Source organism: Cucumis sativus, chromosome 3 (assembly GCF_000004075.3).
Source record: "Cucumis sativus cultivar 9930 chromosome 3, Cucumber_9930_V3, whole genome shotgun sequence".
Taxonomy (NCBI): domain Eukaryota; kingdom Viridiplantae; phylum Streptophyta; class Magnoliopsida; order Cucurbitales; family Cucurbitaceae; genus Cucumis; species Cucumis sativus.
The window spans coordinates 19,862,525-19,878,302 of NC_026657.2; the positions used below are offsets into that span (position 1 = coordinate 19,862,525).

Consider the following 15,778-nt stretch of genomic DNA (forward strand, 5'->3'; position numbering starts at 1 on the left):
TAAAAAATCTTTAATGTGACCTCTTATCTTCAACACAGACGGGCGATTCAGTTCTCCGAGGACCTAAAATGGCCGCCGATTAAGCTTAATCAACCCCTCGATTTCCAGGCGGAGCCACCGTCCAGCATCTTCCTTCACCTCAACTTGCTTTTTCCGAGCTGCCCCCAATGAGAACATCGACATTTCTTCATTCCGCCAACTTCTTGTTTCCCATTCGTGGCTTCATCTGTTCGACATCCAAGAAACCCATTCTTTTTGTCGCGCCCTGTAAATTCAAACCCATTTTCTTCAATTTTCAACCTAAATCAGACCGGTTGGTTGTATTTTGTTATCGGGATTCCGATAAATCTGTAGGGTATGAACAGTCTATGGGGGTCGAAGATTCGAATGTGACTTTGGTGGAGGAGAATGTAGAACGAAATCAATGGAATGTAGAACTGGCTACCCCTAGTGTTGGATTTCAGCTGCTCCCCAAATTGAGCTTGAGCAACAAGGCTTTTCTTATCTTGACATTCATTGCCCTGACGGTAAATTTAAGTAGAAGCTTGAATTTGAATAACTGGGTCTTTGACATTTGTTGTTTGTTGTGTAAATTTCTCTGAGTTTTGGTAGTTATTCATTGTGCCCTGAAGAATGCTGCTGATCATTTAACCCATTATATTTCTTTGAGTTTTGAGAATTATTGGTGGACGTGCACCAGTTTTTCGTTTCCTTTGTTATTGATTATGAGTAGTTCCTAATAATGATCCTTTCTAGCTAAAAAAGACTAATGTTATTTAACAGATCAATTTATGACTATAAGGATGTTGAGCTAAAAAAGACCAAAAGGATTTATTGAGAGGTTTTTTTTTTTAAGTGTAATGCTGTCATGTAAAAATAAGCAATACAACAAACATGTGCGATCATGGCATCTTCGCTGATCATTTGTAGCTGGGTTTCCCCTTACACGTGGTTTCAGATGGAAAGATTGACTTCTCAATTGGAAGGTGTTTTTGTAAGTAGCTCTTTTCGGGAAGCAGAGCCCTCCTAACCCAGCCCCTAGGTTGTCTTTCATTCTTTGGGGTTTCCTATAAAAACAAGAAGAGAGAGAGAAAGAAACCGAAGCATTTTGCCTCTTTCACGTCATTCCCCAAGCATTTGTGAGAAGAAAGAGACAAGAGGAAGTTACTAAAAAGTTACTCATCAAGGAGAAGTTGTTCCCTGTGCAGAATCCTGACGTATTAGAAAATAATTGTTCTAAAATCCAAGCTCCCTCTCAAGATAATAGGGCAGATTCTCAATCCTCTCATCTTCAACACTTTGAATACTCTAGTTTCTCAAGGCCTATTTCAAAGGTGAAATTGCTGAGAGGTACTCCAAGCCGTATATACTCCATTCATTCTGATAGATCTCCAATATTATTTACATATAGTAGGAGAAAGAAGAAGGAGAAGTCAACAGTTTTGTATAGTTAATTCCAGTTAATGTATCTTTACAGTTTCTGTAATTTAATGCTATCTTTACCGTTGTTGAGTCTTGCAATTATTTAGGATGGACATGGTAGTTTCTAGGAGGCGGAGAGCAGTTTGTGAGGGGGTTCAGTTTTCCTGTGGTAGTTTTTGGGTTTCTTCATTTCACCTTGAAAGATAGGAAAGCAGAAAGTTTATGTTTTCTTTTACTTTTGTTCTTGGTTGTTTGTATGTGTGATTTACAGACTTGCTGTATTACAGTACTACTTTTTAATCTTTGAAGTTATTTTAAATCAAAATAGAACACAACCACTTGGTGTTCTATCAGATTGGTATCAGTGCACAACATTATGGCACAGAAGCATGTTGAGGTGAAAGTCGAAGTAGTTGATTAGGATATTTCGGGAATAAGAGTGGAATTGCACAAGTTGCCCACGATCGATGAAAATTTAACATCAATGGCTAAGAGTATTGAGAGGTTGGGTATCCAGGCAGAGAAACAACAGCAACAACAGCAGTTGATGCTAAAATACATGGAAGGATTGATGAAGGAAAAGTCTACGTTGCTTGGAGGGCAGGAGGGATCATCGAGTAAAGAACCTATGATTGACAGCTTGATTGATGGAGGAATTCTTCTGTCCAGGAGATCAAGACTACAACAAAGCACTCCAATTTGGAAGGGGAGGAACCAACACATGATAAAAGTCAATTCAAGAAAGTAGAGATGCCGGTTTTCCATGGGAATGACCCCGATTCTTGGCTTTTTAGAGTAGATAGATATTTTCAGATTCATAAATTGATAGATTCTGAGAAAATGACAGTTGCAGTGGTGATTTTTGATGGAGCGGTTTTGGATTGGTATAGATCATAGGAAGAATGAAAACCATTCGTAAATTGGGCCGATTTGGAGAAGAGATTGCTGACTCGGTTTAGATCCATATGTGAAGGATCAATTTGTGGAAGGTTTTTGGCACTTCAACAGGAGTCTACGGTAGAGGAGAATAGAAACTTGTTTGACAAATTGGTAGCGCCATTGTTTTACTTGCCAAAAGAAGTATTAGAGGAAATGTTTATGAATGGGCTTCGCCCCTGGATCAAAGCTGAAGTGGAATGTTGGGAATCAGTTGGCCTTGCTTGGATGATGAAATTAGCCCAGCAGGTCCTCGACTTGGGAAGTTACAAGGAGTGAAATTGAATTTAAAGGGGGTACTAGAGATAAAACTTACATTAACTTGCCTACTGTTAAAGCTAATTTACCTATGCCAGTACATGAAACAAAATTGGGTGACAATTTTCCGATGAGAACCATCGCTTTGAGAGGAGTGTGGCTGCTTGGGAGAACCGACGAGGACAATCAGTGAGGCTAACCGATGCTGAATTCCAATCTAGACGAGAGAAGGTTTTTTTTTTTCATTGTGAAGAAAAGTACCATGCTGGCCATCGTTGTAAGGTGGAGGAACAGAAGGAATTGAGAGTATTGGTGGCGAGAAAATGGAGAGGAAGTAGAGATAGTTGAGGAGACCATCATGTCGAAGGAGAAGAAATGACAGCCATTGAAGTGTTGAACGAAGACAAACCCATTATAGAGTTATCTACCAATTATGTGGTGGGCTTGACCAATCCAATAACTATGGAAGTTAAAGGGAAGATCAAGGATGAAACGGTGATTGTCTTACTTGATTGTGGAGCAACACTCAATTTTATTTCTGAAAAACTAGTTCACTCACTGAATTTACCAACCCGAGATACATCGGATTATGGGGTGATCCTAGGCTCGGGTGCAGCTATTAAAGGAAAGGGTATTTGTGGGAACTGGGAAGGTTGAATTGATGGTGGGAGATTGGAAGGTCAGTGATAGTTTCTTACCAATAGAATTGGGACGCGTAGATGTGATTTTTGGAATGCAGTGGCTTCAATCACTAGGAGTGACATGAGGTAGACTAGAAGAACTTGATCGTGATATTCCAACATGAAGGCAGAAAGGTAATGATCAAAGGGCATCCTAGCTTTACGAAGGCCAGCATAAGCGTAAAAATGTATGATGAGAACTTGGTACCCAAATGATCAAGGTATTTTGATTGCATGTAGAGTGCTGGAAGGAAGTCTAACTGTTGCAGAAAAGTATGATGAAGAGGAGGTACTAACCAGCTGGAAGGGTTTGTTGCTTCAGGGATCCACATGGAGAACTGTGATGATTTTCAGAAGCAATTTCCACCGTTTCACCTTGAGGACAAGGTGGTTTTGGAGGCAGGAAGTAATGATAGACTCCAATATTATTTAAATATAGTAGGAGAAAGAAGAAGTCAACGGATTCATGTAATTAATTCCAGTTAATGTATCTTTACAGTTTCTATAACTTAATGTTATCTTTACAGTTGTTGAGTCTTGCAGTTATTTAGGAAGGACGGGGTAGTTTTTAAGAGTGGAGAGGAGTCTGTGAGAGGGGGTTCAGTTTTTCTGTGGTAGTTTTTGGGTTTCTGCATTTCACCTTGAAAGATAGGAAAGCAGAAAGTTTATGTTTTCTTTTACTTTTGTTCTGGGTTGTTTGTATGTGTGATTTACAGAGTAGCTGTATTACAGTACTACGTTGTAATCTTTGAAGTTATTTTAAATCAAAATGGAACACAACCACTTGGTGTTCTATCACATTCCATTCAAAATGCAGCGTGAGAGAACTTTTGATTCTCCATTGCAGATGGAGCCCTTAGCAACAAATCTTAATGGCTCTGTTTCAGATTGATGAGGTGTTGGATAAAATTGTTCAGTTTGCCCACCATCAGTTCAGCCCATCAGAATTTCAGATCATTTGAAATTGATTGTAGTTGATTGCGGACTAGGGTTCAGTTAATCATTCCCAGCAGATTTTGCACCCACCAAAGACTTCATGGACTTTTTGCATGAGTATAAGCAGTGAAGAGTTAGAAGAAGGTGGGGGGTTTTTCAACAAAAGAAGCCGTTCCACTAGACATCCTTGAACGTGATTTTTCTGGAAGTTTTTGTCATCAGAAGATGCTCCGTCAAATGGCCTGCTCCTTCAAGAAAGGCTTATAAATATTCTTCTCAAGATTGGTACCTCAGTTGTGCATTAGAAGTCATGGTAGCAGTTGGCAGCCCATGTAGTTGATGAATATTTCATGAAACTGATGTTCTTTGGTTGGTTTTGAGATATCTCAGCACTTTTGTTTTGTCCACTTGAGATGCATATTATTCAATTTTTTCATAGATTACTTCTTTCATGGTTACGGTTTTTTGGCTCACTTTTTTTTTTCCTTTCCCAGATTTTTTCAGTTGCTGTTTTGGTTGTTTTCTGCCCTGTTTGGAGTTTGTAAAGCTCTTGGGCCTAGATATGTTTGTCCGTGTATTTGGATTCTGGATTCTTTGTCCCTTAGGAATTCTAGCTTTGTGTATATAATTCCTTTGTACTTTGAGTATTAGTCTCATTTCATTAATAATGATGAGGCTTGTTTAGATTTCAAAAGAAGAAAAAAGAGAGCAAAAGAGAGATGACAATCCTTAGGTGTCGTATATGTATATTGTTGAAGTTCGAGTCGCTCAATATCAATGTAATTTTAGGCTCCATTGATGAATCTCCATAACTGTCTTTTATTGTGTTCAGCTCTAGATTGAAAAATTACTTAGGGTGAGAGAAAGAGAGATAATAATCAAGATCTTGGGTGTTATGTGTATGTTGTTGAAGTTCAAGTTGCTCAGTCTCAATGTGGTTTTAGTTTCCATAGATGAACCTCTATGTTATCTTTTATTGTGTTTAGCTCTAGATTGAAATTATTTCAGGGTTGTTTGGGAGTTTGGGATGTAACTAGGATTACTGGGAATCTGCAACGCATTGGAATGCTGGGGAATTGATGATGAAACAGAAATGGGATCGTGAAGCACTCAATCCAAACAAGGGTTAGGTTGAAAACTGTGGAAAATGAATGAGTTTGGTTTTATAAATTGGGCCCAAAGCGCTCAATCCAAACATGGGCTTGGAATCAGAACTCATTCCATTCCATCTTCCCAAACAACCCTGAAATCAAACATGGGCTTAGTATACGTCCCCATAACTATTCTTCTTGTTATAGAGTTAGTTATTTGATACTTTTTTCTCATAAGTTGGCTGTTTGGCCCTGAGTATAGGGGAGATAAGCTCCCAATCATAAAAATAAATAAATAATAAAAAATAAAAATTATGTTTGTCGTTTCTGAATTGTGCTTTTAGTAGGAGCTGATCTCTGCTTACTAATGGTTTTTAATCATGAATACTAACTTTCACATACTTCTAACGAGTTATTTAGTTGGTGCATTTATTTAAACACTTATTGGTGTTAATTGGTGCAGACTTCTGTGGCATTTACAAGCCTTGTCATTGCAGCTGTCCCAACGCTAAATGTAAGTGCATTGATAACTATTTTAAGCTGAGATTAGAATTGCGGCGCATTTTTACACTTTTTCACTTTTATCCATGCATTTTTCTCTTTATACAAATCCACGTATTAATCAAGAAAGTAAATGTACCTTTAAGAAAGTACATGTACGTTTAAGAACACAATTTGGACCATGACACTACTCCACAATGTTACTATAATTTATGAATCTGGAAGGTTGAATCTCCTATAAATATTATGTAGGCTATGCGCAGAGCAGCCATATCACTTTCAAAGCTAGCTGACGCAGCTCGTGAAGAACTTCCTGGTACAATGGCTGCCATTAGACTTTCTGGCATGGAGATCAGTGATCTGACTCTTGAACTAAGTGATCTAAGGTGAGAACAAATCCTTATCTAGACCATCTCTCCTTACCGGGAGTTCAATGGTCAAGAATATATTGGACATTTGTTAGAGATACATATTATCTTCTTTCTGCAAGTCTTTAGTATAGAGGACTTTTAAGAGTACTGAGGAAACCTGAAATTAAGTTTTGGATGTAGGTCACTGTAATAGCACACTTTAATGCTTCCCTTTGCATTACATTTTGTAGCATCCCCTTGTCTTTTTATCATAGTGGTTAGAGTGATATATCTTAATTTTCTATTCTGGTGTTTCCATTGCTTGGTTGCGTTGGCTAGTGTTTTTTTGCATGGCTCTCTTTTGATTCTTCTCTCATTTTTTCTAATGAAAGAAGTTTCCAAGCAATTCCAGAGATTTGCATCATGGATATGACTTATATTGCTTGTTTCTTATATCATCATCTTCAACTTTTCTGGGTGCAACCTGTAAGGATTCTACTTGATTACTTCACTGTTTCTCCCTTACAATGGCAAAAACAGAGGCAGCACTCTGTTATCTTTATTTATATATAGCCAAAATGAGTACAGAAATCATAAAGATTCAAAGAAACAAAGAACAATAAAGACAAACCCAGCTTCCTCTTGGGAAAACTGGATATTCTCCTAGGCTAAGCAGCCACCAATTTGAGGATAAAATAAAACCTACCTCCCCTAGACCTAAAAAACCTATTTATATTCCTCCTCTCATCTTTCTTTTATTTTTGTGCCTGGGCCCCACACGCACGATCTCCTCCTCTTTTTCCTTCATCATTAATCATTTGTCCATTTACTTTTCTGCCCCTCCTTTGATATGTGTGAATGATTGGAGGTCTTACAATACCCCGGGGTTCTAAGTTCACCTTGTCCTCAAGGTGAAAATGAGGAAACTGCTGGTTCAATAGGTAGACTGATTCCCACGTTGCTTCACTGTCTAGTAAGTTCTTCCATTTGACCAACCATTCATTGCCTCCTAACTCCTTGTTCCACCTTGTCCTCAAGGTGAAAATGAGGAAACTGCTGGTTCAATAGGTAGATTGATTCCCACGTTGCTTCACTGCCTAGTAAGTTCTTCCATTTGACCAACCACTCATTGCCTCCTAACTCCTTGTTCCACCTTATTCCCAACACGTTTTCCGACCACAATTGTAGTTCAAAATCCTCAGTTAGTATAGGCTGTTGTTGCTGGACTACATGTTGTTTTTCCAACTTCAGTTTCAGTTGAGAAACGTGAAAGACATTGTGAATGGTGGCCTCTGGCGGTAGTTTCAATCGATAAGCGACCTCTCCTATCTCTTCAATAATCTCATACGGCCCATAAAATTTTGAGGATAGCTTTTCACATTTCTTTATAGCTAGCGATCTTTGTCGATAGGGTCGTAGTTTCAAATACACTTCATCACCAACTTTGAATTTGAGCTCCCTGCGATTTCGGTCTGTCATTTTCTTCATTCTGTTTTGAGCTATGCATAGGTTTCTTTTCAATGCATTGATTGCTAAGTCTCTCTCCTTCAACATGACTTCTACGTCGTTGTTAGGAGATTTCTTCCATCCGTACGACAGCAAAGGCGGGGGAGTTCTTCCAAAAACAGATTGGTAAGGAGTAGTTTTGGTGGACGCATGGAAGGTTGTGTTATACCATAATTCCGTCCAAGGAATTAGTTTATCCCATTTCTTCGGTTGCTCATTGCAAAAGCATCTCAAATAGGTCTCTAGGCATCTGTTTACTCTCTCGGTTTGTCCATCGGTTTGGGGATGGAATGCCGTGCTTCTCTTCAAAATTGTGCCCATGGTAGTGAACAACTCCTTCCAGAAATTGCTAAGGAAGATCTTATCACGGTCGGTAATAATGGACTTGGGTATTCCATGTTTGCTGACCACTTTTTCCAAAAAAATGGAAGCCACTTACTTGGCTGTGTACGGGTGTTTCAGAGGCAAGAAGTAGGAGTACTTACTTAGGCGATCGACGATTACCATAATCACGTTGTAACCTCCTGCTATTGGCAGACCTTCAATGAAATCCATGGTCCAATCTTCCAATATCTTGTCGGGGATAGGAATGGGTTGCAGAACTCCAGCAGGCTTTGGTAGCTTCGAACTTATTACGTTGACATATGTCACATTCTTCTACATATCTCTTGATATCAGCCTTCATTCCTTTCCAAAATAGTTCCCCACTCATTCTTTTATAGGTTCTCAAGAACCCCGAGTGCCCTCCTAATATGGAATCATGGAACGTGTTTAGAAGTCTCGGAATGAGGGAAGAACTTCAGCACCATCCTTCCTTTATATAACAGCCTGCCATTGTTCCATTGGTATTTCCCACCTTGATCCACCTCTCCTTTAAGTTTGGCAATAATTTTCTGAAGTTCTTGATCCTTTTCGACTTCCTTCTCTATTATCTCTATATCAACTATGCCTGTGGTTGTCATTGTATTTAACTCCACTGAATGGTCCTTCCTTGAGAGAGCATCCGCAACCTTATTCTGCAGACCCGGCTGATAAAAGATCTCAAAGTCATACCCCAAAAGTTTTGTGAGCCACTTTTGGAATTGAGGCTGAACTTCCCTCTGTTCCAACAAAAATTTCAAAGTCTTCTGATCTGAAACAATTGTGAACCTTCTGCCCAGGAGATAATGCCTCCATTTTTGCACCGAAAGGACAATCGCCATCAATTCCCTTTCATAGATCGACTTACCCTGGGCCCTTGGGGACAGTTGGCTGAAGAATGCGATGGGATGACCATCTTGTGATAAAACTGTGCCTAAACCTACTCCTGAAGCATCAGTTTCGATTGTGAAGGGCTGAGACCAATCCGACAATGCTAACACAGGTATGGTTGTCATTTCTAGCTTCAGCTGGTCAAAAGCTATTGTGGCTTCCTCGTTCCAATGGAATGCATTTTTCTAAAGTAGTTTAGTTAAGGATGCAGCTATCTCTTCATAGCTTTTCACAAATCTTCTATAATACCCAGTCAGTCCAAGGAATCCCCTCAACCCTGTTATATCTTTCGGCCGTGGCCAATTGACCATACTACGAATTTTTTCCTCATCAGCCTCCACTGCTCTGCTGGGAATCAGATGTCCCAAATATTGAACTTGGGAATGAGCAATGACACATTTAGTTCTATTTGCAAACAACTTATGGTCCCTCAAAATAGCAAAAACCATCCCTAAATGTTTCATATGCTCATCTATGTCCACACTATAAACTAGAATGTCATAAAAAATAACCCAGGACACACCTTCGAAGGAATGGTTTGAACACCTCGTTCATGAGAGATTGGAAGGTGGCAGGAGCATTCGTAAGGCCGGAAGGCATCACCAAGAACTCGTAATGTCCTTCATGCGTGCGAAAAACTGTTTTCTCCACATCTTCCTCCCTCATCCTAATCTGGTGGTATTCAGATTTAAGATCTAACTTTGAGAAAACTGTCGCACCATGAAGTTCATCTAAGAGTTCTTCAATCAGTGGATTGGAAATTTGTCAGCCACAGTTACTTGATTGAGTTTACGGTAGTCTACACAGAACCTCCACCCCCCATCTTTTTTCTTCACTAAGAGGACCGGACTCGAATATGGGCTGCGGCTTGGACGAATAACCCCAGCTTGTAACATTTCTAACACCAATTTTTCAATTTCTTCCTTTTGTACATGCCCATACTTATATGGTCGTACATTAATAGGTTTCTGATCGGCCACGGTCAAAATACGATGGTCTATGGCTCTCTTTGGAGGTAAACCTGTGGGCAGCCTAAAGATGTCCGCATATTGCTCGAGCAGTCGTTGAACCATGGGTAATCCTTCCTCCTTTCCTTTCAATTCGGCTTCTGTTTCCGATTCTCCTTCATAGTCCACTTCATAATTTTGGAATTCCAGGAGAAATCCTTGGTCCCCGGATTGCCAAGTTTTCTCTAAGGTTCTCAACGAGCATTCTGACTTTGTTAGAGAAGAGTCACCTTTTAGGATTATTCTTCTACCCTTCGTCCAAAACGTCATGGTTAGAGATGGCCAATGAACTTTCATAGTCCCTGTCGAATCTAACCATTGCATCCCCAGTACCAAGTCTACCTTTCCTAACTCTACCGCCAGGAAATCTGCTACGATCGTTAACTCTTTCAACTTCACTTTTACCCTCTTGCAGATCCCTCTTCCTTCACATCGGGTGCCATTCCCAATGTTAACTCCAAAACGAGTCCCCGGATCGATGCTCAGCTGTAGTTCATCTACCAACACTTGGCTGATGAAGTTATTGGTCGCCCCGCTGTCAATCAGAATGACTACTTCCTTTCCATTCACATGTCCTTTTAGTTTCATCGTTCCCTTGGACGTAACTCCCGTGATCAACCTTAACTCAATAGGGGTATCCTCATTCAATTCCAACTGATTCAGTTCTATTATTTCGCTTGCCTCATCCTCTGTATTTGATTCCCTTTCGTGGTCTTCTTCCTCATTTAGTATAAGGAGCATCAACTCTCTTTTTTCTCTACCTTTACATCGATGACCTGGGGAGTACTTTTCATTACATCTGAAACAAAGCCCTTTATCCAGCCTTGCTCTAAATTCCGTATCCGACAGCCTTTTAATTGGGGGATCTTTTTTCTGGTAATCACTTTTTAGTGGAATAGTTACCTGCTTCATGACAAACTCTGTCTTTTTATTTTCTACCTTCTCATTTTTTCCTTGAAGTTTGCTACTGTTCTCACTTCTTTTAGGCTCAACTTTATCCATCTCTTCCATCGCCAGCTTTAATGCTATATTCCTATCATTCACCAGTTGAGCTTCCTTCATACACTCCTCTAAAGTTTGAGGGTGTCTGCTGATTACTTCCGCTTGCAGTGCTGGTTCCAGACCCGTCAAAAACGCATCCAGCAGAATACTTTTGGCCATGTCCGGGAGGGGTGCTGAATATATAACAAACTTCTTAACATAATCGCTGTATGAGCCTTCTTGCCTGATACGGATTAATCTTGCCCCCAAGCTCTGCTGTCCCGTATCATTAAAAAAATCAAACATCCTCTCCTTCAAGTCCTCCCAAGATTCCACCCTCTTTCTATGATGACTCCACCTAAACCAGTCTACCTCTTCCTGTCCAAAACTCACGACTGCTACTTTGACCTTCTCAGCTTCCGGTAAGTTATTTATATCAAAGAAATGTTCTGCTCGGTACGCCCATGATTCAGGGTTCACCCCTGTAAACAATGGCATTTCTAATTTTTTGTACTTACTTCGGTCTGCGTTGCTTCCTCCCGACTCGACTGCGGTTCCGGCCTCTTCCAGTTTTCCCTTCAGTTTCAACCTGAGGTCTTCCGTAGTCCCTGCTTCTTCTTTTTTCTTAGCACCATGGCTTTCTCTCAGCTCGTCCGTGATCGATTTCTTCATTTCCTGCATCATCTTCTTCAGACTCATAATTTCCTTTTCAGTTCCTTCCACCCGTTCTTCTATTTGTCTTTGAGCCATCAGACGCGTGATCACCCCCAGTGTGGAGGCTCTGATACCAATATGTAAGGATTCTACTTTATTACTTCACTGTTTCTCCCTTACAATGGCAAAAACAAAGGCAGCACTCTGTTATCTTTATTTATATATAGCCAAAATGAGTACAGAAATCATAAAGATTCAAAGAAACAAAGAACAATAAAGATAAACCCAGCTTCCTCTTGGGAAAACTGGATATTCTCCTAGGCTAAGCAGCCGCCAACTTGAGGATAAAATAAAACCTTCCCCCTAGACCTAAAAGACCTATTTATATTCCTCCTCTCATCTTTCTTTTATTTCTGTGCATGGGCCCCACACGCACGATCTCCTCTTTTTCCTTCATCATTAATCATTTGTCCATTTACTTTTCTGCCCCTCCTTTGATATGTGTGAATGATTGGAGGTCTTACACAACCATCGTTCCAATTCCAACTCTTCCGAGCAATCTGTCTCAACTCTCAATTTTGTTTGATCGCAGCCAGGAAATAGCTGATGGGGTAAACAAATCTGCTCAGGCTGTCCAAGCTGCTGAAGCTGGAATTCGCCAGATCGGTGCACTTGCTCACCAACAAACTATGTGTATGTTTGACTACAAACAAAGTCTAAGATAAGTTATTCTAGACGTTTCTTATAACTAATCACCAGAGTTTAACAGCTTACATTTTGTTGTCTTCAGCAATGATTCAAGAGAGAGCAAGCCTGCCAATTATTTCTTTACAACCTGTTGTTGCTGGAGCTGCAAAGAAGACTTCTCGTGCCGTTGGCAAAGCTACACGAACCATCATGAAAATGATCTCAGGAGGAGAAAGTATGGAGAATGATGATGATAATAGTTTAGATAGACTAGAAGTTTAAGTTTACTGGTTCCTTGCTTGAAATCAAAATCATGGTGTAAATATCACACGATCATAGATCATGTACTTGTCAATACCACGATGAACCAAAATACATGTTCAGACACTTAAATTTTGAAAATCTTTAAACAAAGACATTAAACAGCTTTATTTTTTCTCCTCCGCTTGATTTCCGGGATCTGTATAGGCTTTGTAATTTGTTCTGATCTGTGGAAGACTAGTGGTTAAATGATAGTCTGCCATTTTTATCAAGTGCATGGGGAGTATGTTTACGGCTCTTACAAATCATAAAGGTAAGAGTTAGTAAGGAAAAACGTCTGAACCTTGAGTCAAAAATCAGTTCAAATTATTTCAAACTTTTATCGTTTATTGTCCAAACTCCAAAGGTTTCCTTGGACAACTCAGAGATCAGCCAAACTGTATTTGACATGGGGCATTGAAAAGACAAGAACACATTGATTGAGCTTACCAAGAATGATTGTTGATTGCTTGCCAACTTTTATCGTTTATCGTTTGGGTTGTAAGTTTCGTCAACTCAGATAGCTCATATTAATTAATAAACTTAATTCAATTCAAACATACAATATTTGGATTGGATTGAATTAGTTTAGATTATTCAGATCACTTGTTTAAATTTTTGTTCTATCGATAAATAAAATGTTAATATATATATAATTTATTTACGTTGGTGATCTATTATTAAATTTGTCTTCAACCACTAGTTTAAGTTTTTGGGTAAATTGGTGATTAATAATTTGCCTCCGTCGGATGTTTGAAAGAGAATATCTTGAATTTATATCTAGATATTATTAAAAAATATGTAAACTTTTAAATTCACATCCAATTGTTATTATGAACAATCAGGTTGGGGTGAAAGTTTCATTCCTTTTTAAATAAGGTCCTTGCCTCCCCTTCATTATTTCTCTCACATGTACAAAAAAAGATGAATGTCAAAATGAAACCAATGGGTATGGAAGTCAACAAGTGTTTTAAATACACAAAGAAGATGAATTTATAGATTTCGTTTTCCCCTAAAACCCATGTATGTATACTACATGTGCATGTGCATGTGCATGCTCCTCTAGTTTCCACACTCTATCCTATTAAATTTCTTTAGAAAAAAAAAAAAAGAAATTAAAAAGATCTAGTGGATCATCTTATTATTTTAATCCACTATCTGATTGTTTGACTTTCTCAAAGTAACTTTATGGATATTAGTTTATTTTTATCACTCTCTTGTATAAAGATTTTTTCATCAAACTAATAACAATTTCCTACCTTCCTCTGCTTTCTTTTCAGGAACTCTACCTAAATATTTCCACATTTTCTTATGGAATCAACTCAGAAAACCCTTCATAGCTTTGAGTTTCAAGCTTTTCTACCCATCAAAGACCAACAGATTCCAACTTCTTATCGTTCTTCTTTTTCTACTGTTTCTGATTCTGCTTCTCCTGTTTTGGCTGTTGTAATTCTAAGTGTGATGGGAACAGCTTTCTTGCTTTTGAGTTACTACATTTTCATCACCAAATGCTGCTATAACTGCCATCAGTTTAGTTTGCTGAGAAGGTTTTCAAGTTTCCTTACCCCTCAACAACGTGAAGATCCTTTCATAGCTCTCTCCCCAACAACAATGTGGAATTGCGGCCTTGAGGAGTCTATGATTCGCCAAATCCCGGCTTTTCGATTTGAAAGAGATGGTGAACATAGCGGTATCTATGGTTGTGTTGTTTGTTTAAGCGAGTTTCAAGAGAATGAAATGCTAAGGGTTTTGCCTAAATGCAGCCACACATTTCATTTGGACTGCATTGATATCTGGCTGCAAAGCAACTCTAATTGCCCTCTTTGTAGAACAAGCATTTCAGGTATAACAAAGCCTCCAATTGATCAAACTGTAGCTCCAAGCTCTTCTCCTCAAAACTCACAGCTTCTTTCCAACGGCTTAATGGGAAGTGATGAAGATTTTGTAGTTATTGAACTTGGTAGTGAAGATGAAGTAGTTTTCTCAGAAGGTCAACAAGAGGGTAATGCTTCAAGAGAAGTACTAGTTCAACAGACTTCGAAAAAGACCGAGAACAAGATCCGGAAACCAAAAACTCGAAAATGTCACCATGTTTCGATCATGGGAGACGAGGGTATCGATGTTAGAGAAAAAGATGATCAATTTTTCACTCAACCTATCAGAAGATCCTTTTCCATGGATTCTGCAGCTGATCAGCAGCTTTACTTAACTGTTGAAATGATAATCCATCAAGGTAGGCAAATCACCAGGTCTAGTAGTAGTAGTAGTGGTGCAGAAAGTGACAGCAGAAACCGAAGATCTTTCTTACCATCCCGATCAGGACGAGGATGCAAAAATGCAATTCTTCCACTTGAGTCTGATTTGTAAATATTGTAAGGATTGATTCATTTTATTCAGATTTACTCTGTTTGCTTTTGATTTTAGAAGTGGGTGAAAAAGTTTACAGGTGAACGAGGTATTACACTCAAAACAGATGTTTACTTATAAGTTCTTGTTATGAAACTTCACTCATCATGGAAAAGAGATGAAAAAATGGAGCTTGTTGAAACTTTGGCATGCTACGGCAAATCATTGCTTAAACCACTAACCATTGCTTTGCCTCTCTTTCTTTTCTAAGTCCTCATCAATGAGAATCATTGCTTGTCTCCTTTCTTTTGGATCTTGGTTACGAATGGCACACAGTCAAATTTGGACCCAAACACTTAGTCAACTAGAAAATCAACACAAGTTCATTTAGCATGTTTTTTTCATTTATGTACTTTTATGTACTTTCTAGTAGAAATTTTTTTCATGTCACCTAACATAAAATTGCTTTTCCAAGCTAATCACACTTAATTTTGAAATTTCAATGAAGGAGTCAAGTGCACTTTATTGGTATAAATGGTAGTTATCCATTCTTGTAAGTTTGTTAACCAACTTTCATATTCTGGAGACCACCCTCATCCAGATGTGATCTTGATTCACTCACGTACTTCTCCTAAACTTAGGGGTTGCATGATTTATTATGTATTATTATATTTAAGTATGATATGTTGCATGCTCAATTATTTGGACACGATTAAATGTTCGCTCAATTATTTGGACACGATTAAGGGTCTGTTTGGCAATGTTTCTGATCCTTGTTTCCTGTTTCTGTTTTCATTTTTTAAGAAAATGATGTGTTTGGTAACGTTCTCCGTTTCTTGTTCTAAAAAAACAGTAGAAACGTTTCTCATTTT

General features: G+C 38.8%; 2 protein-coding genes across 3 annotated transcripts; one reads left to right on the forward strand and one right to left on the reverse strand.

The window, feature by feature from the left end:
- The first annotated feature begins 10 nt into the window (after positions 1-10).
- On the forward strand, positions 11-15,147 carry LOC101216202 (RING-H2 finger protein ATL16). Of its 2 annotated transcripts, XM_011653143.2 has the most exons (5): positions 11-527; positions 5,787-5,837; positions 6,077-6,210; positions 12,166-12,266; positions 12,364-12,793. In XM_011653143.2, exons 1-5 carry the CDS (start codon positions 168-170, stop codon positions 12,540-12,542), a joined length of 825 nt encoding a protein of 274 aa, XP_011651445.1. In that variant the 5' UTR covers positions 11-167; the 3' UTR covers positions 12,543-12,793. The 2 variants fall into 2 exon arrangements, with proteins under 2 accessions (XP_011651445.1, XP_031737606.1); XM_031881746.1 differs by lacking the exons at positions 12,166-12,266; positions 12,364-12,793 and adding an exon at positions 13,841-15,147 and having other exon boundaries at positions 18-527.
- LOC116402475 lies at positions 6,703-11,915 on the reverse strand. Its single transcript, XM_031881745.1, has 2 exons — positions 7,328-11,915; positions 6,703-7,200 (listed from the first exon to the last, which is right to left on the reverse strand). Exon 1 carries the CDS (start codon positions 11,667-11,669, stop codon positions 9,678-9,680), a length of 1,992 nt encoding a protein of 663 aa, XP_031737605.1. The 5' UTR covers positions 11,670-11,915; the 3' UTR covers positions 6,703-7,200; positions 7,328-9,677.
- Positions 15,148-15,778: the final 631 nt, after the last annotated feature.

Coding starts and splice junctions, on each gene's coding strand:
- LOC116402475 (XM_031881745.1), bottom strand. CDS start 11,669: ATGGCTCAAAGACAAATAGAAGAACGGGTGGAAGGAACTGAAAAGGAA.
- LOC101216202 (XM_031881746.1), top strand. CDS start 13,872: ATGGAATCAACTCAGAAAACCCTTCATAGCTTTGAGTTTCAAGCTTTT.